Here is a 22,437-nt window from a genome sequence, read left to right on the forward strand (position 1 = left end):
TCATCACCAACAAAAAGTTCTCCAAACATAACACTTGAGACTTAGTAACTATTTCAAAAGGTCAGCAAAGCTTAAACAAATTTAAAAGAGCGAGACTAATATAATAATATTGAAATAATTATACATTAATTAATCCGAGTAAATTGAATTGTGTTCTCTTAAGATGTGAGTTAATCTTAGTTACTCTTTTTTTTAAGCTACCCTCTGATCTTTCAAAAAAATAATAATAACCAGTACCCAAACAGATAACACAACATGTGGTCCTATTTACGTATTCATTTCTTTGTTTGATTATACCCATGCATTTCTCTATCCTGTATGTGTACATGTATGTGTGTGGAGGTCAGAGGGTAACTTGCAGAAGTATTGAACACAGTTATCAGGCCCGCTAAGCCATCTCACCAGCCCAGATGTGGTTCAGTATAATGCCACCATCTTACACCGGTTTCTGTACAGAGAAAAACTTGATGTAGTTCAGGATCCAACAGACTGAATGGTGGGCTCTTGGTTGGGGTAAAGTGGTCCCAGTGCGAGACATTAGTGCTGGTTCCCTGGGAAGTGACCTTATCTACCTCTCATAGGACAACCTCACCGCGTTCTCTGCTAGGAGAAGTAAGTCACAGGCGAAGGAATTAAGGCTAAGTGGGTGAGGTGGCATGTGCCTGTAATCCTAGCACTCGTGAGACTGAGGTAGGAGGGTCAGGGCTCCAGGGCCAGTCTGGGCTGTTTGAGTTCTGCCTCAAAAAGCCAAAAACATATAATACTTAATTTCATTATTTTTCCATTTTCATGTATACATGTGTGTGCGTGCATGTTTTGTGTGTGTGTGTGTGTGTGTGTGTGTGTGTGTGTGTGTGCGCGCGTCCACACATGTACTTGCTGCCTATGTGCATGTATGTGTGAGAATGTGTGTGTATGTGGTGTGTGTGTGTGTTTGCGTAAGCATGCGGAGGCCTGGGCTGATGCCAGAAATCATCCTGCATTGTTCTTCTAATAATTAGGTGAGGCAGGCTTCTCTCACTCAAGCCCACAGCTTGTCTGTGCCACTGGTCTGCCTAGCGCTTGCCATGAGGATCCCGTCTTCCTCCATCCAAGGCTAGAATTACAACAGGCCATGGTGCCGTCCTGGCATCTATGTGGGTTCAGGGGATCCAGACTCCGTTCCTCACTCTTTCTTGGCAAATGCTTTACCCACTGAGCTGTCTCTCCCACTCCAAAGAGAGTATTTTAAATATCTGTCAACTCTACAAAGCAATTATAGCACAGTGGCTGTCATTATTTTAAAGTATGTGTGTTGTTTTATTTGTGACTTAACCAAATAAAGGATGACCCAAGATCGAAAATCCCTGCTCATCTGAAAGCAAAGACTCCAGTCGACTCATCCAATGACCTGGGACCTTTACCTGTAAGTTCAATTGCTGAGCTAAGCTGACTAACTCAGATACTTGGTACCTTCAAATATAGGAGTTATTTAACTATAATTAACATTGTTATTAAACTATTGATTCTGCTAAAAATATGTGAAAATTAAGCATATAACTAATGCTAGTTTGGGGGGTTAGTTTTGGGGGATTTTTTGTTTGTGTTGGGGGATTAGTTCTTCTGGTTCTTTTTTTTTTTTAAATAACCATCTAAGGTCTGGTGCTAAAATAAAATAATTGCAACAAATGTTTCATTACAGCCAGGATGGGAAGAGAGAACCCACACAGACGGACGAGTCTTCTATATAAATCACAGTAGGTGCCTCGTGAATTTTCTCTTGCAGTTCTTGTAGTGCTCCGTTGTAGACATGAGGAGAAGGAACATCTTTTCTCATTTCCCTCCTAGATACAAAAAAGACACAGTGGGAAGATCCTCGGACCCAGAACGTGGCAACGACTGGACCAGTAAGTCCCCGGCATCCCGGTGCTCTAGGTCAAAGGTAGAACTCAAAGGAACAGCCTCGCAGGCCTGCCCTCCCTCCTCACTGTGCCTGCTCTTTGCTGTTTTACTGCGCACCACAAGTTTGGACAGTGAGATACAATCAGAATCTGGGGCAGTAAGCCGCTCAGCCTGGGCTGACACCTGCCCATCTAAACAGTGCAAACCACAGAAGGGACAGCCAGAGTCAGGGTGAATGGTTTTTAGTCAGTCATTGCAGAGAGCCACTATTCAAACCTTACCCATATTTTATAGAAATATTACATTGTACCATAGTTACGCTGCCCTTGAATCGGGTTAACTATAGAAAAATGACTCTCTTCTACAACTCCTTTTTCCATTTTTGTCCTTCAGACTTTGTTAATTCACAAAAGTAATAAAAATGAACGTAAGGTTTTTTAGATTAGTGTCCAGTATCTCAGCATGTAGTCTTTTAAAATAATGAGTGAGAAAGGGAACGCCTGGAAGTCCAAGGGAAAACACATTTTCCAATTGGTTCCTTTAATGGAGAAAGCACTTTCAAAGCTTTTTCAGAAGTAGAAATTTTTGTTTCTAAATTATCTCTACCTGAAAGACTTATTTTGCCTCTGGCATGTCTCACTTTAAGAAATATTGTATGAGCTGGAAATGGTGGCACATGCCTTTAATCTCAGCACTTGGGAGGCAGAGGCCAACCTGGTCTACATAGAGAGTTTAAGGCCAGCCATTGATACATAGAGGGACTCTTTAAAAAAAATGCATGAAGAAAATGCCGCAATGACTGCTAACTGCAGTTTTATCCTAAAGAGAATTTAAAATAATAATAAGCCTTCTGTTCGCTTTTCTTCAAATGAAACTTTGTATAATAAATCTTTCTTTGTATCTATTCATAAATTATCCAGAGGGAGCTAAATAACACTGTTCCAGAATAAAACCAATCTAAACTTTGTTTTTCCAAATGTTTCAACTAAAGGCAGTGCCCTACTCCAGGGATTACAAAAGGAAGTACGAGTTCTTCCGAAGAAAGCTGAAGAAGCAGGTTAGTGACATTGTGACTGCCACTCACCTGGGGGCGTTCTGGGGGAGGAAAGAGAGGGGGCCCTTATGGTGCTCTGTCTTTTCCTGGGGAGAGGGGGAGGGGAGAAGTCAGTTGCTGTCCTCTAAGTGGGGGAGAGGAAGAGGGGACAGTATGGTGCACAGTCACAGATACAGCTGCTATGTTTGAGGACTGAGTGGTCACGTTCTCATAGGAAAAAGGGGTGTATGTGTTTTAAAGAAGTTTTAAATTATTTTTTTGAAGATTGATTTATTCTTTGTGAGTGTTTTGCCTATATACATGCATGCATGCCACATGTGTGCCTGATCTGGTGCCTGTTTCCTTTATTTTTTTTTAAATTTCTGTGCATTGGTGTTTTCCTTGCTTGTATGTCTAGATGAGGGTATCAGATCTTGTATGTCTAGATGAGGGTATCAGATCTTGGATGTCTATATGAGGGTATCAGATCTTGTATGTCTAGATGAGGGTATCAGATCTTGTATGTCTAGATGAGGGTATCAGATCTTGGAGTTATAGACAGTTGTGAGCTGCTGTGTAGGTGCTGGGAATTGAACCTGAGTCCTCTGGAAGAACAGTGAGTGAGTGAGTGCTCTTGACCGCTGAGCCATCTCTTCAGTCAGTCTCATGATTTTAAAGACTGGATATGGTGGTGCAGAGTCTTTAATCTCAGCACCCAGGAAGCAGAGGCGGGCAGATCTCTGAATTCAAGACCAGCTTGATCTATAGAGAGAGTTCCAGGCCAACTCAGTGTACATAGTGAGACTTTGTCTCAAAAAAACAAAACAAAAGAATTAAATTTTTAATTGTGGGGGGTCCTGAGGTGACCTGAGACATCAGAATCCCCCGGGATGGATAAAAATTAACAGTGAACAGAGGTGAAAATGGTGATATTGCTACTTATTTTCTTACGTTTGTCAGATGTGTTCATTACACTTTTTTTTCCATTATCAGACTTCAGTTATGTTTACAATTTAACCCATCTGCCCATCCTTTGGTGTTAACATTTTAAATCCCTTCCTCATGTGCTGGTCCTTTCTTTCTTTCCCTGCAGTTCAGGGGCATGGCCACTAGGTGGCAATGTTGTGTTGTACTTTCTAGGGTTCCAAGCTGGTGACCTCAAGTGATTCAAAATGGTGGGTTGGATACCAGAGTTTTTCACAAATTTAACAAAAATTTTTAGTGTAAATATTATGTTTTCCAATAGAATTTTTAAAATAGAAAAGGACTTTTAAATTCTCCAGAGCTTTGGTGGTAAACAATAGCTTTGTGTTAATTTGTGTTTAATTATTTTAAAAATCATTTTGTACTTTAGGTGTTCTGATTTTAAAGCATTTGACAGGAAAGATGGGTATATAGTCCAGTTGTTAAAGTGTTTGCTGGGCACTCAGGAGGCAGTGGCAGGCAGATCTCTTGAGTTCAAGGCTAGCCTGGTCTACATAGAGAGTTCCAAGATAGTTAGAACTATACAGAGAATCTGTATCTCAAAAAAAAAAAAAAAAAACCCAAAATATCCTTAAAAGATGGGAACGTGGGCCTGGTGGTGCACGTCTTTAATCCTAGGACCTAGGAGGCAGAAACAGGCAGATCTCTGTGATTTTGAAGCCAGCCTGGTCTAGATAGAGAATTCCAGGCCAGCCAGGGCTACATAGTAAGAATGTGTCTCAAAAGGAAAAACACAGACACATGAATAAGGTGGAGCACATGAGGAGGGCATTGACTACTGACTTCGGCTGCACGTACACCCATACAGTTCTGCACAGTCCTTGAGGACGTACATCTGACACCCCACTTTTAGTTCTTGTTTCCCATCCCTAGCCCGACTATGGGGCCTGTCCCAGAACAGGGTACTTACTTGCACCAGTTCCCTGGTAATTAGTCTTTTTTTTTTTTTTTACTAGTTTTTTGTTTTTATTTAATGTGCATTGGTGTTTTGCCTGTATGTATATCTGTGTGAGGGTGTCAGATCTTGGAGTTGCACACCGGTGTGAACTGCCATGTGGGTGTTAGGAATTGAACCGGGGTCCTCTGGGTGAGCAGCCAGTGCTCTTAACCACTAAGCCATCTCTCCAGGCCCCTGGTAATTCGTCTTTAAAAAACACTTTTCTCCAGTCCTAACACTGTTTAACTTGCACGAGCAGCAGGAGAGAACAGTACGGTACCTATGTGACTTCTGTGAGCTATTTCTTTTTTTTTTTTTTTTTTTTTTTTTTTTTGGTTTTTCAAGACAGGGTTTCTCTGCAGCTTTTTTAGAGCCTGTCCTGGACCTAGCACTTGTAGACCAGGCTGGCCTCGAACTCACAGAGATCCGCCTGCCTCTGCCTCCCGAGTGCTGGGATTAAAGGCGTGCGCCACCACCGCCCAGCTCTGTGAGCTATTTATATTAAGTTTCTGTTTTCGCTAAATACACCAGCAGGGTGATGTATTCTCCTAAGCGCTGGTCTGTCTTTCTCTGAGCTTGCAGAGCACCGAGAATGTCTCTTCTCCTGACAGCACCCACTTGACAGATGTACGCAAGGCACTCAGGGATAAAACACTCAGATGTGTTTTAGTAGTTACAGTGGAGCTGAGGCATAGTTACCTGCACCTATCTCTGAAGCACAGGACGTACGAGAGATGACGGAGCCAAGTGTTCCTACAGTAAGAGCAGAGGCTCAAAAGCTGGACTTTCCGCTTCTGTTGTCTGCAGTTTCTTCCTGTTAAAACAGAGACGGTAGTTTATCGTATTGCTGCGAAAAGTGGATGATTGAACCCATCACAAGCAGAGGACAGAGCCTAGGACGGTAGTAAGGACTGGGGGTGCAGGAGCTGGCAGTAGGCGGGTGGCCAGCAGGAGATGGGGTGTGGATGGCAGTATGGCCAAACCTATAACAAAATGTTAAGACCATACACCCAGGCTAGATGTGGGGGTACACACCTTTAAGTCCAGGAGGAGGGTGCTGTTGGGTCGATTTCGAGTTCTAGGCTAGCCTGAACAAGTGCAGGACTAACCTGGGTAACAGGAACGGGCCCTGTTTCTTGAATCAGGGAGGGTGGGGTTTTTCCTGACGGTTTTACCTAAAGGAAAGGGCTGTGGGCACAGAGTGGAGTGTGGTGAGCCCACTGGGCTGACTTAACCCATGTCTCTCTCCCTGGCTCTGCAGAATGACATTCCAAACAAATTTGAGATGAAACTGCGCCGCGCAAATGTTCTGGAGGATTCTTACCGGAGAATTATGGGTGTGAAGAGAGCCGATGTCCTCAAGGCTCGACTCTGGATTGAGTTCGATGGTGAAAAGGGACTCGATTATGGAGGAGTTGCTCGGGAATGGTTCTTCCTCATTTCAAAGGAAATGTTTAACCCTTATTACGGGTTGTTCGAATATTCTGCTACGTAAGTTCCTTATTATCAGGTCTCATTGTGTTGCCCAGGCTAGCCTTGAATTCGTGAGCTTAAGCAATCAGCCCGCCTCACCTCCTAATTAGCTAATACTATAGCCATGTGCCACCACACCTGGCATAAGTACTCTAAATAACTATGTATAGAAGATGGGGAGAAATCACAATCTCCAAGATTAGGTTGATGTTAAAAAGTGTAGGCTAAGGGATCGTTGTCACATAGAGACTAACTGGTTTGTCAGAGATGACTTTTTACAATTATGTTTAAATGTATATAACATAAAAATTACCGTGTTAGCTTTGTGTGTGTGTGTGTGTGTGTGTGTACACTGTGATTTGCACATGACTGGCAGGCCTCCAGAGCTCCCACCCCAGCCCTCTGTAAGCATGCACGTGGCTACTTGGCTGGCATTTCAGGTACACTCGGAATCACTGAACTCTGTACCTTTCCCAGTCTTCGCCCATTAAACACCTGTCACTCCACCTCCTGGCAGCCACTAGTCTGCTCTCTGAGTCTGACTGCTATCATTACATTAGATACAGGGGACCACACAGCATTTGGCATCATTATGCGATATTTCATTTAGCATGTTAAGTGACATTTCCTTGGGAAACATGAGCAAACTCTGTTCACCCCAGATAGGGGGCCAAGAACAGACCAAGTTAGGATTCTGCCAAAGCCCAGCTTGGCAAACCAATGAAATTATTTGGATTACTCTCAGAAGCAGGTGGGGAGTCTCCTGGCAGCAGGGATGACTCAAAGGCACCTAGCATGGGTGAAGACCCACAAAGGCTGTGCTGCTGCAGCTCCCTGCATGACTTCAGGTAGCTCAGTTGATCGGTGTTCTTGTCCCAATTGTTGCTGCTTTATCTAGCCCAGGAGAGGGTTTTGTGGATCTTGTAAGTTTTGATAACTTCTGGGCCTGCCTTTGTTTTCATTTCATTTAATGTGTATAGGTGTTTGCCTGCATGTGTGACTATGCACCACATGCATGCAGTACCCTCACAGGCCAGAAGAGGGCGTCAGATCCCTAGAACTGGAGTTACAGATGGTTGTGAGCTACCATGTGGGTTCTGGGACTCCTCCAATTCCCAGTCTTCTACAAGTACTCTTCATCTCTGAGCCATCTCCGCAGCCCCACTTCCTGAGCCTTATGATCCCTGCCCTCCTTCCAGAGGGAATATTTTAATTCAATTGAGAGGAAATTGTTGTGCAACAGCCTGTCTTCAGAGTCCAGCCGTGTTATACCAAGCCATGTCTTTTGAACATACAAATGGATACATTTTGCCTATTCATTTGCCTGTCCTTCGGGGTTATTTCCATCTTTTGACAGAAGTGGAGACTTTTAAGACCATTATTAGATCCATTATTAGAGAAAAATAACAAAAGAGGGGAAATTTTCATAATCACTTGCCTAGATAAATTATTTTTCTATGCAATAGCAAGAGAATCACATAAATGTGGTTTGTCTTCACAGGGATAATTACACCCTCCAGATAAATCCAAACTCGGGCCTGTGTAACGAAGATCACCTCTCGTACTTCAAGTTCATCGGTCGTGTGGCTGGGATGGCAGTTTATCATGGCAAGCTGCTGGATGGTTAGCATCGAGTAGCAAACTTTTCTGATGTGGGTTTTGTTGTTTTTAAATTGATATTCATCTTACATATATTTTGTTTCTTACAAGGCTTTTTCATCCGCCCCTTTTACAAGATGATGCTTCAGAAACTGATAACACTGCATGACATGGAGTCCGTGGTAGGTCTCTCTCGCTCACCGGAAGATGTACGGCTTAATAGGCTGGAGGACTGGGGCTTGGGGATGATGGTGGTTGTTACAGTGCTGGGGGTACATTCAGGACCCGTGCTGAGTTAGTGCTGTTCCATTAAGCTACTCACACAGCCAGATAAGTTGTTTTTAAAACATAAATTAATAAATTTTAATGTTTCAAAATGCAAATGGGGACTGAGGAAATGGCCCAGTGGATAAAAGGCATTGTTAAGCAATCTTCTCTCCACATAGAAAGCTGAGCATGGCTGTGTATGTATCTGTAACCTCAGCACTGTGGGAGGCAGAGGCTGGAGGATTTCTGAGATTTGCTGCCCATGAGCTCAGTTCCAGGGCCAGCCAGAGTCTCTGTCATTGGGATAAAGTGGGGAATGGCAGAGTAGGACACTGGACACGTGTGCTCAGTGGATGCCTGCTCCACCCCCACACACATACGTGTATAAAACTCAGACACAAATATACAGCATCATTTACACACAAATGTACAGATGAACGTTTCCCAGCATGCAGTCCAGTGGGAACACCTTTGTAGTGCGTGCTTGCATATCGATTTCCCCTTTTCTGCGAAGGCCTTTTCCTAGCTCAGACCTGTGTCCGCCACACCCTGACTTTATTCCTGTGCCTGTGCCCATCAGTCATCTTAGATTTCTCATGCATTGCAAATATTAGTTACACCTTCTGTTGAATTATTTTATATTTATCTTTCACATCTACATGTTTTTAGTTTATATGTGTGTTTAGGCACCCACATATAAAGGAGTCAGCTCTCTCCTTCCATCTTGCGGATTCCAGGGCTTGAACTCTGCTCATCAGGTTTACCTAATGAGCCATCTCCGTAGCTGACTTGCTGCTAAATTTTTAAATTTATGTTATTTATTTTTATTGTATTTATTTATTTGGTGGAGCGGAGCATTGCTTATACCATGGGATACCTGTGTAGGTCAAAGGAGAGTTTGCTCGTTCTGTTGTGAAGTCAAGTCCTGCTTGGAGACAGTTGTCTGTACCCACTGAGGCGTCTTGCCAGATGTCCACTAGTTCTTTATGCCGTACAACAGTTATTTATCTTTTACATCAGATTTTGAGTTATAATTATTTGTGATGAGTGGCAAATGTTTAAAGCTGGCACTCCAAAGGCAGGGTGTTGTGGTGGGCTCCTTTAAAAAACAGAAGCCAAAGAATCAAGTTTGTCTCTGCTGCTGGTGGCCCTGTGCATTGTGGGTACATGTGGGCTCCAATGTCAGCGCGTTAGCACTATGTGTATTGTTGCTCCATATATATATATATATATATATATACACACACACACAGAGAGAGAGAGAGAGAGAGAGAGAGAGAGAGAGAGAATGGTTTTTTAACTATGTATTTATTTTTATTTTATGCATATGAATGGTTTGCCTGCATGTGTGTTTGTGTGCTGTGTGCATGCCTGGTGACCTCAGTGGCCAGAAAAGGATGTGGGTCCCCTGAAACTGGAGTAACAGATGGTTGTGAGCTGCAGTGAAGATGCTGGAGATCAAACCTCAGGACTCTGCAAGAGTAGCCAGAGCTCTTAGCCACTGAACCACCTCTCCAGGTCCCAGCTGATTCTTTGTTGTGTCTTTTGTTGCTTGAGATGGTGCCTCATGGAGCATATGCTGGCCTCAAACTCAATATGTACCCAGCCAGGGGTGACTTCTGAGGTTCCTACCTCTGTCTTCTGGGTGCTGGGATCACGGTGTGTGCCACCACGCCTGGTTTGTGCTTTTCTAAGGATCAAACTCAGGATCAACTTTGCACATGCTAGGGAGTACTCCACCACCTGAGCCACATCCCCAGCCCCAGCATGGTTCTTTGGAAACCGTAAGAGCACATAGCTAGGGTTGGTTAAGTTTTTTTTTTTTTTTTTTTTTTGGTTTTTCGAGACAGGGTTTCTCTGTGGCTTTGGAGCCTGTCCTGGAACTAGCTCTTGTAGACCAAGCTGGTCTCGAACTCACAGAGATCCGCCTGCCTCTGCCTCCCGAGTGCTGGGATTAAAGGCGTGCGCCACCACCGCCCGGCTGGTTAAGATTTTTTATTTAATTCAAAACTTTTCTTTAGCGTGAGCCAGCAGTGAACTCAGACATTTCAAATACAGTCTCACAGTCCTAGGAGGGAGGTGTCTGGAAATCCAGGAAAATTAGATTTCTTTGGAAGATGTTTTACTTAGCCCTGTGATTAGACACTAAAATCTCTACAACCGCTGCTTGCACACAGAGAAGGAGGCACCGTGTTAGCAGCTGGCATTGTTTGCTCTTGTGCAGCTTAGCTCCATCCGTCCCTTGAAATGTGCTTAGATGTGAGTGGAAAAGGTGTGTAAGTAACACTTTACCTTTTCCCCAACTCACTAGATCCTTGGTGCAGTGTGTGCATGTCTGTGTGCTCACTGGCTCGTGTGTGTGTGTGTGTGTGTGTGTGTGTGTGTGTGTGTGTGTGTGTGTGTGTTTGCATATAGTGTGCACTCTTGAGGGCAGAGGCCGATGTCAGTGTCTTTTTCTATTTTTCTCCACCTTATTTGTTTAGAGAGGGGCACTCACTGAACCTTGGAGCTCACAGATTGGCCAGGCCAGCTGACCATTGAGCTCTTGGGACCCCCCCGTCTCTGCCTCCCTAGGCTGGGATCTCAGATCTATGCCCTGTGTCCAGCTTTTCATATGGGTGCCAGGGGCCCAAACTCAGGTCCTCGAGCCTGTGAAGCAAGCACTTTACTGAACTGACTGCCATGTTCAAGTAACTTTCTTTTTTTATTTTCAAAGTGCAATTTTTACATGTAGCTCTGTGGTAAAGCACTTGCCTAGGATGTAGAAGGTTCTGAGTTCAATTCCCAGCACTGCAAAATTAGTTAATTAAAATATCATTTCCCTTCTAGGATAGTGAATATTACAGTTCACTGCGATGGATTCTTGAAAATGACCCGACGGAGCTGGACCTCAGGTTTATCATAGATGAGGAGCTTTTTGGACAGGTCTGTGGACTCTCAGCTAACACATCATTTGCAAAGCCGGCATTGTCCCCTAGTTGTAGGCACCCTTGCACACCGAGACTTCTGCGCTCTGCTTTCTGTTTACTCTGGAAGCAAAGGCTGCTCAGCTGGCATCTGTGCTTGCTTTGACGTTTGACTCATTCCATATTTATTTTAGTAGGACTAATATTTAAGTTTTCTTAGTTTTTACCTTTTGAATAGATTTAAATTAAAGCGCCAGGCTTCTGGTATAACTCACATATGCTTTTTTTTTTTCATTTTCCTCACTAAAACAACATATCCCGTTTAATTTAGACACATCAACATGAACTGAAAACTGGTGGAACAGAGATCGTTGTCACCAATAAGAACAAGAAGGAGTATATTTAGTGAGTACTTCATTATTTCCTAGAGACAGTTCTGTGCGTCTTTGTTTTTGTCTTGTTTGTTTGTTTTGAGATTTTTCCTTAATTTGTTCCTTGTTCCCCATGGCCAGAATCTCAATTTTCTTAGAAAAAGTATACCTCAGCCCTCCCTGTTTCTCTTCAGCTTTTGCCGTAGTCCCAGCCAGTCTGTCTGTTCCTAACTGAAATAAACATGTCTTAAAATTGTTTCCTGGTTTGTATGTGGAGAAGAAATGTCTTATTTTTTTCTCTTTTAGCCTTGTGATACAATGGCGATTTGTGAACCGAATCCAGAAGCAAATGGCTGCTTTTAAAGAGGTACGCGTGGTCTTCCACTTGCCTGCCCATAACTTTCAAGCCTTGGGCCTCCTTGTGTCTGAGACAGATAAGATGTGGTGGCTCTGTAAAGCCATTCTCAGTATGTTTATACAGTTATGTTTTAGTTTAATTTTATGTTTTAAAATGATGTGCACGTGCATGCCTGTGGAGACCAGTAACAGATCCCCTGGAGCTAGAGTTACAGGCAGCTGTGAGATGCTCGACATGATGTGTGTGCTCTAACCACTGAGCCATCCTTCCAGCCCCCTTCAGCATATATTTAAATTAACAAAATATTGCTGGGGTAGATAAATGGTTAAAATACAATCATTCTGAGCAACAAACACTGAGAAGACTGGGGAATGCCGAGCCGTAGGACACTGAGGAGGCTGGGAAGGTGCCAAGCCATCCAAGTGCTTGACATCCAAGTGCGAGGGCCAGACTTCTGATGCCGGAACCCGGGTAAACGCTGGGTGTGTGCGGCAGCCCACCTGTAATTTCAGCCTTTTTTGATATAAACAGGGGCCACCCCTCAAAACCCCGTGTTATGTTTTTAAAATGGTGTGCATATACATTGTGTAGACATGTGCACACAATTGTTATATTTTAGAAGCAGACAAAATCAGACAGGATAGAAATACAAAGTGTTTGTTAAACTGCTGCAAAGCTGACCTTGGTTCAATCCGCGGCCCTGCAGATAGATAGCAGTGTAGTGGAGGGACAGTCGGGGTATGAATTTTACACACTGTGTGCAATTGCCTGTGAAAGGGAGAAGAAAGAGGTGGGCTTTTGTTTGTTTGGTGGTGGCGGTGGCGGTGGTGGTGGTGCTTTTCGAGACAGGCTTTCTCTGTAGCTTTAGAGCCTGTCCTGGAACTAGCTCTTGTAGACCAGGCTGGCCTCGAACTCACAGAGATCCGCCTGCCTCTGCCTCCCGAGTGCTGGGATTAAAGGCGTGCACCACCACCACCATAGACTGAGAGAAGTGTTTTTAAGGCCAGTGTGGCTTGGACAGATAGGTGGGTGAAGGATAGTTAGGAGGAGGGAGCAAAGAAAGCAGCAGAAGGTGTTGAGGGCTGCAGAGGCATCCTCCCTCCCTTTTCTGCGGTGGGCGTGACCAGGATGGGGGTTGGGCTTTGTCTGTCTCAGTCTTCCTTCTCAGTTCTGTGAAGAAGGGATGATGAGGGCTTGAGAAGTAATAGAATATTTTAATGCAGCCACTTTGAGAAATAAAGACAGAGAGCAGACTAAGACCGTCCATTTTCTCACATTGGGACCACGGTGAACGCTCGTGAATGTATAGTGGCGTCTGTAGACCACAGAGTGCGCCCATGCTTCTAGATGCTCAGGCGCAGGAGCCAAGCCTGCTAACGGACTCGACACTTCCCTTTCCTTCCAGGGATTTTTTGAACTGATACCACAGGATCTCATCAAGATATTCGATGAAAATGAACTAGAGGTAAGAAATATTTCTGTGTGTGGCTGGGAAATGTAGTTCAGTGGCAAGAACTCCAGGCTCTGAGTTCAGTCCTCAGCACCACGGGGTGGGGATGGGAATGAGAAAGAAGGAGAGGGAAGGGTGGGGGGAGTGCTGCCGAGCATGCCTGAGGCCCTGGGTCCGCCCTCAGCACAGCCTAAGCCAGGTGTGGTGATGCACACCTATTAGCCAGCTCTTGAGAGGTGGAATCAAGATCAATAGTTCATTATTTTCCTCGGCTACATTTATAAGTTCGAAGCTAACCTGGGACTACAGGCGACCCTGTCTTTAAAAAGAGAACTGAAGGGCCAATAAGATGGCTCCGTGGGAAAAGCATTTACTGCCAAGCCTTACATCCCTGAGGGAGACCGAACCCACCAGCTCTCCTCTGAGCCTCACACATGACATGGCACACACGCCACACCCACATAACCAGCTGAATAAACAGATGGAATAAAAAGATTAGGAAAGAGAAATATTTTGTGTTAAAATAGAGTTTTGGCTGGGCGTAGTGGTGCACACCTTTAATCCCAGCACTTGGGGTGAGGCAGGCAGATCTCTGTGAGTTTGAGGTCAGTCTGATCTATCCAGTGAGTTCCAGAACAACCTGAGCTACATAATGAGTGATACCCTGTCTCAGAAAAAAAAATAAAAAATAAAAAACCAAAGCTTTGTACCTGGTTTTTCCTGCTCGAAGTTCTGACTGCATATCTCGTCTGCAGCTTCTCATGTGTGGTCTGGGAGATGTGGATGTGAGCGACTGGAAGGGACACACAAAGTACAAAAATGGCTACAGTGTCAACCACCAGGTCATCCAGTGGTTCTGGAAGGTAATCTGAAACCTACTTTTCGGTAGATTCAATTATACCTCTAGAATAACTTTTGGAGTGCATGGCCCAGGGGTAACCCAGAAAAGCACACCAGCGATGTTGTGTGATGTGCCTTTGAGTGTGGTTCCACCCTCCCAGATATTCAGAGGTAAGTAGGGAAAGCATTCAGTAAAGGAGCCAAAATAGAAACATTAGCTTTCCACCACCATAATAATTGTAATATTGTAATAACTTGTAAGAGCTTATAGTAACCCTCAACGTGGCTCCTTAAATTCTGTTACATGTCCTTGGCCACCCCTTCTCTTCAGACCCCTCTCTCTTGGTCCTCTCTCTCCCTCTCCCCTCCTCTTCTTTCTCCTTCTCCTCTGATGGCCCAGTTCAGTCTGCTGGCCTTGTTTAGTCTACTACTTTCTCTCCCTGCTCTCGACTCTTCCAGATGTCTCTGGCTGTGCTCTTCCTCATGTCTACAATAAAATCATCCTCAACCACCAAAAAAACAAAACTCGTACACATATGCCATTCAGTAATACCAGTAAATGTAATTGTTAAAGGGGTGTGTGTGTGTGTACTTGCATGAGTGTATGTGCATCCCATGTATGCGGTGCCTACAGAAGTCAGAAGAAAGCATCAGATTGCCCTGAACTTCAGTTACAGGCAGTTGTGAGCCAACATGTGGGTGCTGGGAACTGATTCCAGGTTGTGTACAAAAGCAGTAAGCATTTTTAACTACTGAGCCATCTCTCCAGCTCCAAGAGAAAAGTTTTGGAAACAAGTTTTTGGAGAATAAGAAGAACAAAACCTTAGTGATTATTGATTTTCTGCATTCTAGTCGCTTTTTTCCGGGATAATTGTCTGTTATTTCTACTCTAAGAGAAGTCTTCTGTTTTTCAGGCTGTTTTGATGATGGATTCAGAAAAAAGAATCCGTTTGCTTCAGTTTGTTACTGGCACATCCCGCGTGCCTATGAACGGATTTGCCGAACTCTATGGTAAGGATTCTGCGTAGTTCTCTCAGGAGTGCAGACACTGACTGTCGTTTTCATGGGTGGTAGGGTCTTCAAGCTCCCGCCATTTTCAAGAGGTTTTGCTTAATTTAAAGAAATTTTAAGTTGAGGACTTGGAAAACCACTTGGTTGGTAAAGTGCATACCTGGCAAGCACTTAAGTCTGTCTCAGAACTAACGTTAAAAAGTTGGGCATGGAGGCACACGCTTGTGATCCCAGTCCTGGCACGCAGAGGCAGTGGTCCCTGGAGTTCACTGGCTGGCCAGCTGACTGCTTGGCAAGATGCAAGTGGATAAGAGACCCGGACCCAGAAAGAAGTGGATGGCGCAGAGCATACCTGGGGTTGTCCTCCAGCACGCACGTGCAAATATGCACGCACAGAGAATTGAGACTGCTAAGTGATAATTTGCTATGCTGCATTTCTACCATGTTATCTGATAGTGAAGGAGACACTGGGAACCGGTTGAGTTACCTTCCATTCTCGTGCACTGAGCTCTCTTCTCTCTCTCTGGTCCCAGAAACTGTAGAGCCTCTAGGGCCGTGGTTTTCAACTCTTAACGATGCGACCTCTTGATATAGTTCCTCGTGTTTTGGTGACCCTTCCATTGCTATTTCATAACTGTAGTGTTGTTACTGTTAGGAATTGTAAACATCTGTGTTTTCCGATGGTCTTGGGGTGACCTCTGTGAAAGGGGAGTTTGATCCCCAAGAGTCTTGACCCACAGGTTGAGAACCACTGCTCTAGGGTAAGACAGAGTGTTAGCCGACATCTAAGCAATGAATAGTGGCCTCAGAGGATAAGAAAGTTAAATTGTCCCTCTTGTCCAAGGATTAACTTCCTGCTATTTCAGCCACAGCCATCACTTCAAAAATAAGGTATTTCAATAAAGAGTTGAGGGGACAGCAAGGAGGTGGTGCCGCACACACCTTTAATCCCAGCACTCGGGAGGCAAGAGGCAGGCAGAGCTCTGTGAGTATGAGGCCAGGTCTACAGAGCTAGTTCCAGGACAGCCAGGTCTATACACAGAGAAACCCTGTCTCAAATAACAAGTATGAAAAAAAACAGTGATTGCATTCTCAGGCCTTGGTTACCCTAGTTTGTTACATTGTTCTCTTTGTTCATTGTTACTACTTTTATTTGTTAGTGTGAGATGTGCATATCTATGGAACACAGCAAATGTGGGGTTCAGGAGTACCCACTATTCCAGGTATCCACAGGAGACTTGAAGCATATTTACTACAGATAAAGAGGAACTGAAAGGATTTCTTTGCAACTTGTTTTAAAAAGGGGTGGGGGGCAGGTTTTCCAAAGCTTTCTTAATCATGGAATCTTATTTTTCCTTGTGTGGTTTGATGTGCGCTGTGGGGTAGGTTTTTCATTCTTGTGGGACATGGCAGGGCCCCAGAGAAGACCACACACAACTCGCTCTCTTTTAATTTTTCATTTTATTTTATGTGTAATGGTGTGTTCCCTTCATGTATGTCTGCATCACGTGTTTGCCCGGTGTCCATGGAGGCCAGAAGGGAGTGTCAGATCCCCCAGAGTCAGAGCTACAGGAGGTTGTAAGCTACCCAGTGTGGGTGCTGGGAACCAAATTCGGGTCCTCTGCAAGAGCAGTGTGGGCTCTTTACAGCTGAAACATTAAGCTGTGGATCTGGTTGTGGTGGGTGAAGTCTAGAGTTATGAGAAAACCTACTCTGAGAATATTAAATATTCTCTCCCTGCTCCTGGCAGCTGCACACACATTTGGAAGTGATTATGCACTGTAAGGAGAAGAATGGAAAGTCACAGATCAGGATGTGAGCCTCATTATCTGGCGGTTGGGGTATTGAGGACTGGAGAGAGCTAAGTGGAAACTCTGAAAGAAAAAGAAAGGCAGTTTCTAAAATGTCCATAAAGAGAACAATTGTAGATCATGTAACAGGATCATGTGTACATAGAATGCTCTATACCAGTGGGTCTTGATTCCTTTGGGGGTGGAATATCAGATATCCTGAATATCAGATACTTACATTACGATCATAACAGTAGCAAAATTACAGTTATGAAGAAGCAACAAAATAATTTTATGGCTGGGGGGTCACCACAGTATGAGGAACTGTATTAAAGGGTTGCAGCACTGGGAAGGTTGAGAACCATGGCTCTATACGAGTGTGCACACGCTCAGAAAGATTCCTGAATCGGGTGTGTGGGCTCACACTTGTGATCCAGTACTTGGGAATCTGAAGCACCGGGACTGACAGACGTTTAAAGCCGGCCTCAGCTAATATTATGTGTCCACTCCCAGCCTGGACTAAGAGTGAGACCAACAGATAGACAGAAAATCAGGGCCCCTGAAATTGCAGTCAAAGCACTGGCCACCAAGCTTAGATGGCCTCGGTTCAGTCCCCAGAATCGCCAAGGGTAAAGAGAGAATTCCCACAGCTCCATACGCGCACCTTACTTAACACATGTACGCTAAGATACACCAGAAAATGATAATGAGTAAATCTGATTTAAAGTGTTTTAAAGCTCAAGACTGAGACAGTGGCTAAGTAGTCAAGTGCTTTTATGGCATGTGTGAGGCCTAAGTTCAATACTGGAAAACAACAAAAGAAAATAAACCACCCAGACAGTGATGCATGCCTTTAATCCCAGCACCCAAGAGGCAAAGGCAGGAGGATCCCTGTGAGTTCAAGGCCAGACTGGTCTACAAGAGCTAGTACCAGGAAAAGATCCAAAGTTACACAGAAACCCTGTCTCAAAAAAACCAAAAAAAAAAAAAAAAAAACACCAAAAAGCCCTCTTCAAACCTATGAACTAGGATATGAATGATTTATATTCTTTGGATCCATTTTATTCTGTTATTTTTTAAGTTTTACAGTGATGTTATGTAATCAGAAAAGGGAAAAAAAAAAAAACTTCGTAGGAATCAGAAGCAGAAAGAGAGTCCTCACTTCCTCTGTGTACCTGTGAAGAAAATCCTAACTGGAGATGCAGCAGGGTCAGGGTTAGCAAATGGCCAGGTGTGCCATGGTGGGACAGAGGGGCAGGGCACTCACAGGTCAGATGACAGGCCGTTTGTTTTAGGAGTCACCAGTGAATCCAGGCACAGGGCAGGCTTCTGTGTGTGCAAGTTCTGCATATGGGAAAAGTGTTTTTGCAGTGTTGAGGGTCTTCTGGGTGAATATATTAAACCACAGAAACTCGTGTTTCCCGTAGGCTCGAATGGGCCACAGTCCTTCACGGTCGAACAGTGGGGCACCCCTGATAAGCTGCCAAGAGCGCATACCTGGTGAGTAGCAGTTCATCCTTGATGGGCAGGGTTCCCTTCCCTGTTGGCTTAGGAGCAGCCCCTGCTATGCCTTCTTGGGATGGGTGTGTGCCAGCCTTAGAAGAGAGGAAGAGACAATCACAAACCCAGAAACCCATGCTGCTTGAACTCAAAATCCAGCTAGCTAAGGACAGAGACACCCAACTGAACTGTTGGCTGTATATATTGCTCCCTTGCCATGGGCGATAGCCTACCCCAAAACATGCTAGAACATTGCATCTTGGAGGCTAACACAGTCAAGGAACCCACTTACCTGGAGGGGTGGGGTGTGAGGATAAGACTGCACAGGGAGTACGGTGAGCTCCCTGCCTGTTGTGACCTCTGGTAACAATGATGGAACGTCTTCCTGACAAGTAGCAATGGTACTGTGGTTACCATGGTGACGTCTCCTGCATCACTGTCAGTCCTAACCTGATCCTCTGTCCTTTCAGCTTTAATCGCCTGGACCTGCCACCCTATGAATCATTTGAAGAACTCTGGGATAAACTTCAGATGGCGATTGAAAACACTCAGGGCTTTGATGGGGTCGATTAGATTACAAGGAACAAGCTGTGGCGTCTTAAACACCACAGCTTTTAAGCAAAAGCAAAATTGCATCTTAACATTTTCCAGAGTACTTCTTAAAGATAGTCACTGGCTCTTCCCAGGGAGACCAGAGGGCGGTTTATCCATGGTTTCAGCCACCACCATCCTGAAGTGTTCATTTGTCCTGTTACTTCGTCCTGTCGTTGGGGTTCACACGACAGGCGTTTAGTCCTGAGTGTCTGAATGCTGACCATATCTCATCTTGCTAGGCACATCTTTCTGAAACTACTGAGATTCCAACTGTGAAATATCTGTAATGAGTATCTGGTGGGGAAAATTTGATGCTTTTTTGAGATGAAATTTGGACAAAAAGTCTTTACTATTGAGTAAACCGCGACAGTCTAGCCCTAGTTGTCGCTATGTATTCTGTAGAACTTGCCTAGTGTACCTTTATGCCTAGATCTTTGGAACAACTTTGGAAAATGTGTCACCTATGTTTTTAGTCACTTGAGTCACTTGCAAAAAAAAATAAGAAAAAAAGAAAAAAGAAAAAAAAAGTTCCCCTTCACTCGGGATGTATCTCGCGTTTGTTAGCATGCCGCTTGAGTCCAGCGATTCAAAAGACGAGTGGAGCAAGCTTTTCTTTGCAGTGTGTAGAGTGTTAGGCCTCTCTCTTGCCTGTGCGTCCTCAAGGCTTATCACAGGCTACAGTTACTATGTGTTAGTGTGTGTAGAATTCCTTCAGACAAAACAAGCTCCACAAAGCAGTGTTTCTAAGCATGCCGTGAAGAACCAAGTTACGTGTATGACTTGCCCTTACCAGCCTCTCTTCACGCTTGCAGTCACGTAGTACATACGTGTTTACGGAGTTCATTATGTTTACAGATTAAGCGAATTTCTGTAGTTGCATTTTTATATTTTTAGTACCACATTAGTATAAAAGAATTTGTTTAAAATAACCAAAGAGTAGTTCAATGCATAATTTGTATAAATTTGTTACCAGGTTTCTTATGCTTTCTAAAAAATACTGTTTACTATGAAAATTATGTTTTATTAAAAGTCAAAAACCCTTGAGGCCGATGCTACAGGTGGAACCCCACCGAAACCACATGGAAGTAAGTCTAGGAAGAGAGCCATGCATGAATCGGCACACGCAGACAGTGCCAGCTATGTGCCGGTTCCCAGGGTAAAATTGTCAGCAGTGAGATGCAGTTCTGTCTTCATCCTCGAGGAACCTATAGCTATGTTGATGACTTAGTAAACAGTGGAAAGGAAGGGTGAGCAGACCAAGGCAGAAGGAAAGGGAAGCGAGGTCCCCCTCCACCTGCAGAGAGCATGTGTGCCAAGACTCCTTTTATTCATCGTGACATTGGTGTGATTATACAGAAAACGCCCACTATATATATATATAATGAAAAAAACTAAGCCTGCTTTTCAATGTGGTATGTATAAATTAATGTAAGCATATGTTATAAACTTTCTGAGATACCTATAAATGCCCTGTGGGAGCTGTCAGAAGTGTATGGGGCCATTGGCTTTAACTTGTTGGCTCTGACAAGACAAGTGCCTGTCAGCCCGTGGAAGAGATTTCAGTGAGAGTAGCAAAAACAGTTCCATAGGCCACATCATCACTTGGGTCAGGGAAAGTAGCCCCAGGCCAGAGCATGCTTCCCAAGCGTCTTTCCTGAGTCAGCCGGGCATGGCCACCTGTGCAGTCTTGATTTTATTATTGGCCATCTGTGAACCTGCACTGCCAGGCTCCAGTCTCTTCGTCTGTCAGGTATGATAGCTGTGCCCACCCTTTTGTCTTTCGAGACTGTAGTACGTTCTGAAATGCTGAGAGATCAGGCTTTCCTGCCAACCACCAGGGTCTGAGTCAGGCACCCAAGCTGCTCTCCTCCCAGTGAGTATGCTCACCCTTAAATAGAGCGACTTAGAGTAGGTGAGGATGAAGAATCCTGCTGATCCCCAGTGTGCTGGCATAGATACGGATTCGTGCATGGACTGTAGCATCAGAGTTCGCTTCCTCTGCAGTACAAAGTAACACTAATATGGGCTGGTGTCTTACCTGGAATGTCCCCATTGTATGGAACTAAGGGCGAAACTTCATGTGAAATAGAATTGTGCATGGTCATTCGGTACCACCTCTGAGAAGTCATCCACAGCAGGGCTTAGAAAACACAAGCTGTCCTTTCGCCGGGCAGCTGTCCTTGTGGGTGGTCCGGTGACTTCACAAGAGCCTTGGTGGCCCAGTGGTCTGGAGAGAGCACCACAGCCCTCAGGCCAGTTTGCATGAAAACGTCTGTGACATTCTGCTGCCAGGGGGCTGTGGAGTCACTTTCACCACGAGGCGAAGGCTTTGTGCTTTTCTAGAAAAGCATTTTAGCCTTCGTTTTTCTCGAATTCTCCTCCCCCCAACAAATGAAACACAAAATTGCATTACAGGTGCAAACCCAATGATAATTGTTTTTGCTTTTTATTTATAACGCCCAAGTTATTCCTAATAAATATCAAGTTAAACACAATTGGTTTTGATGATAAGCTATTTGACATTGTTTTTAAATTCTTTCTTATATGGTAAATGTATATCCAGATTAATGTATCAAAATTTATTGCATAAACTATAAAATCATTTTCAAAAATCTCAATTCCACAAATAAAGTTCTATTCTAATTTTAAAGACAAAGCTGTGGCTCGTTTTACCTGGAAATGTCTTCAGACTAGTTTGCTTAGGGGTGGCCTCAGGTTCTCCAGACAGACTTGACGTGTGAACACCTCCTGCAGTTACTAACCCTCTGATAGACAATGTATCTCCACTTTCCAGAGCTGCCCTCTGACCGCCAGGCAGCCAAGTGGAGGTGGTTTAGTTTAGGGCTCCCCATTTGGTTTAGGGGTATACACAGCTGCCTTTAATAATGAGCTTGGCAGCCTAGTTCCTTCTCCTGCATGTACTGTGTATGCAAACCACTCTCCAAACGATGCCCCCAGCTACCCAAGGACCCCCTTGGAGCCTCACCTGCACCGGGCTGCACACTCTGTTCTCCCTTCTCTGAACGAAAGGTTCCTGGTGACAATCAGATTTAGTCCATATCCAAACATATACCCAACATGCTTAAGTGCGATGATTAGAAGGGCTGGCCCAGCTTGGACTGGTCTGGGGGTGCACACGCATTAGAAGGGCTGGCCCAGCTTGGACTGGTCTGGGGGTGCACATGCATTAGAAGTGCTGGCCCAGCTTGGACTGGTCTGGGGGTGCACACGCATTAGAAGTGCTGGCCCAGCTTGGACTGGTCTGGGGGTGCACATGCATTAGAAGGGCTGGCCCAGCTTGGACTGGTTTGGGGGTGCACACGCATTAGAAGGGCTGGCCCAGCTTGGACTGGTTTGGGGGTGCACACGCATTAGAAGGGCTGGCCCAGCTTGGACTGGTTTGGGGGTGCACACGCATTAGAAGGGCTGGCCCAGCTTGGACT

General features: G+C 44.6%; 1 protein-coding gene across 8 annotated transcripts in view; it reads left to right on the forward strand.

Annotated features, from left to right (window-relative positions):
* Nucleotides 1–21,650, forward strand: part of Nedd4 (NEDD4 E3 ubiquitin protein ligase) — a 96,612-nt gene extending 74,962 nt beyond the window's left edge. For all 8 annotated transcript variants that reach the window (XM_042054619.1, XM_038321090.2, XM_038321091.1 and 5 more), the window contains 15 exons: nt 1,325–1,405; nt 1,682–1,736; nt 1,828–1,886; nt 2,873–2,938; nt 6,097–6,326; nt 7,810–7,931; nt 8,019–8,089; nt 11,004–11,099; nt 11,412–11,485; nt 11,758–11,818; nt 13,215–13,274; nt 14,015–14,122; nt 15,014–15,110; nt 18,328–18,400; nt 18,871–21,650. In XM_042054619.1, coding sequence (XP_041910553.1) covers nt 1,325–1,405; nt 1,682–1,736; nt 1,828–1,886; nt 2,873–2,938; nt 6,097–6,326; nt 7,810–7,931; nt 8,019–8,089; nt 11,004–11,099; nt 11,412–11,485; nt 11,758–11,818; nt 13,215–13,274; nt 14,015–14,122; nt 15,014–15,110; nt 18,328–18,400; nt 18,871–18,973 — 1,356 coding nt within the window. In that variant the 3' untranslated portion in view covers nt 18,974–21,650. The remainder of the gene's footprint in view (nt 1–1,324; nt 1,406–1,681; nt 1,737–1,827; nt 1,887–2,872; nt 2,939–6,096; nt 6,327–7,809; nt 7,932–8,018; nt 8,090–11,003; nt 11,100–11,411; nt 11,486–11,757; nt 11,819–13,214; nt 13,275–14,014; nt 14,123–15,013; nt 15,111–18,327; nt 18,401–18,870) is intronic.
* Nucleotides 21,651–22,437: the final 787 nt, after the last annotated feature.

The sequence above is a fragment of the Arvicola amphibius genome, chromosome 3 (genome assembly GCF_903992535.2).
Source record: "Arvicola amphibius chromosome 3, mArvAmp1.2, whole genome shotgun sequence".
NCBI lineage: Eukaryota > Metazoa > Chordata > Mammalia > Rodentia > Cricetidae > Arvicola > Arvicola amphibius.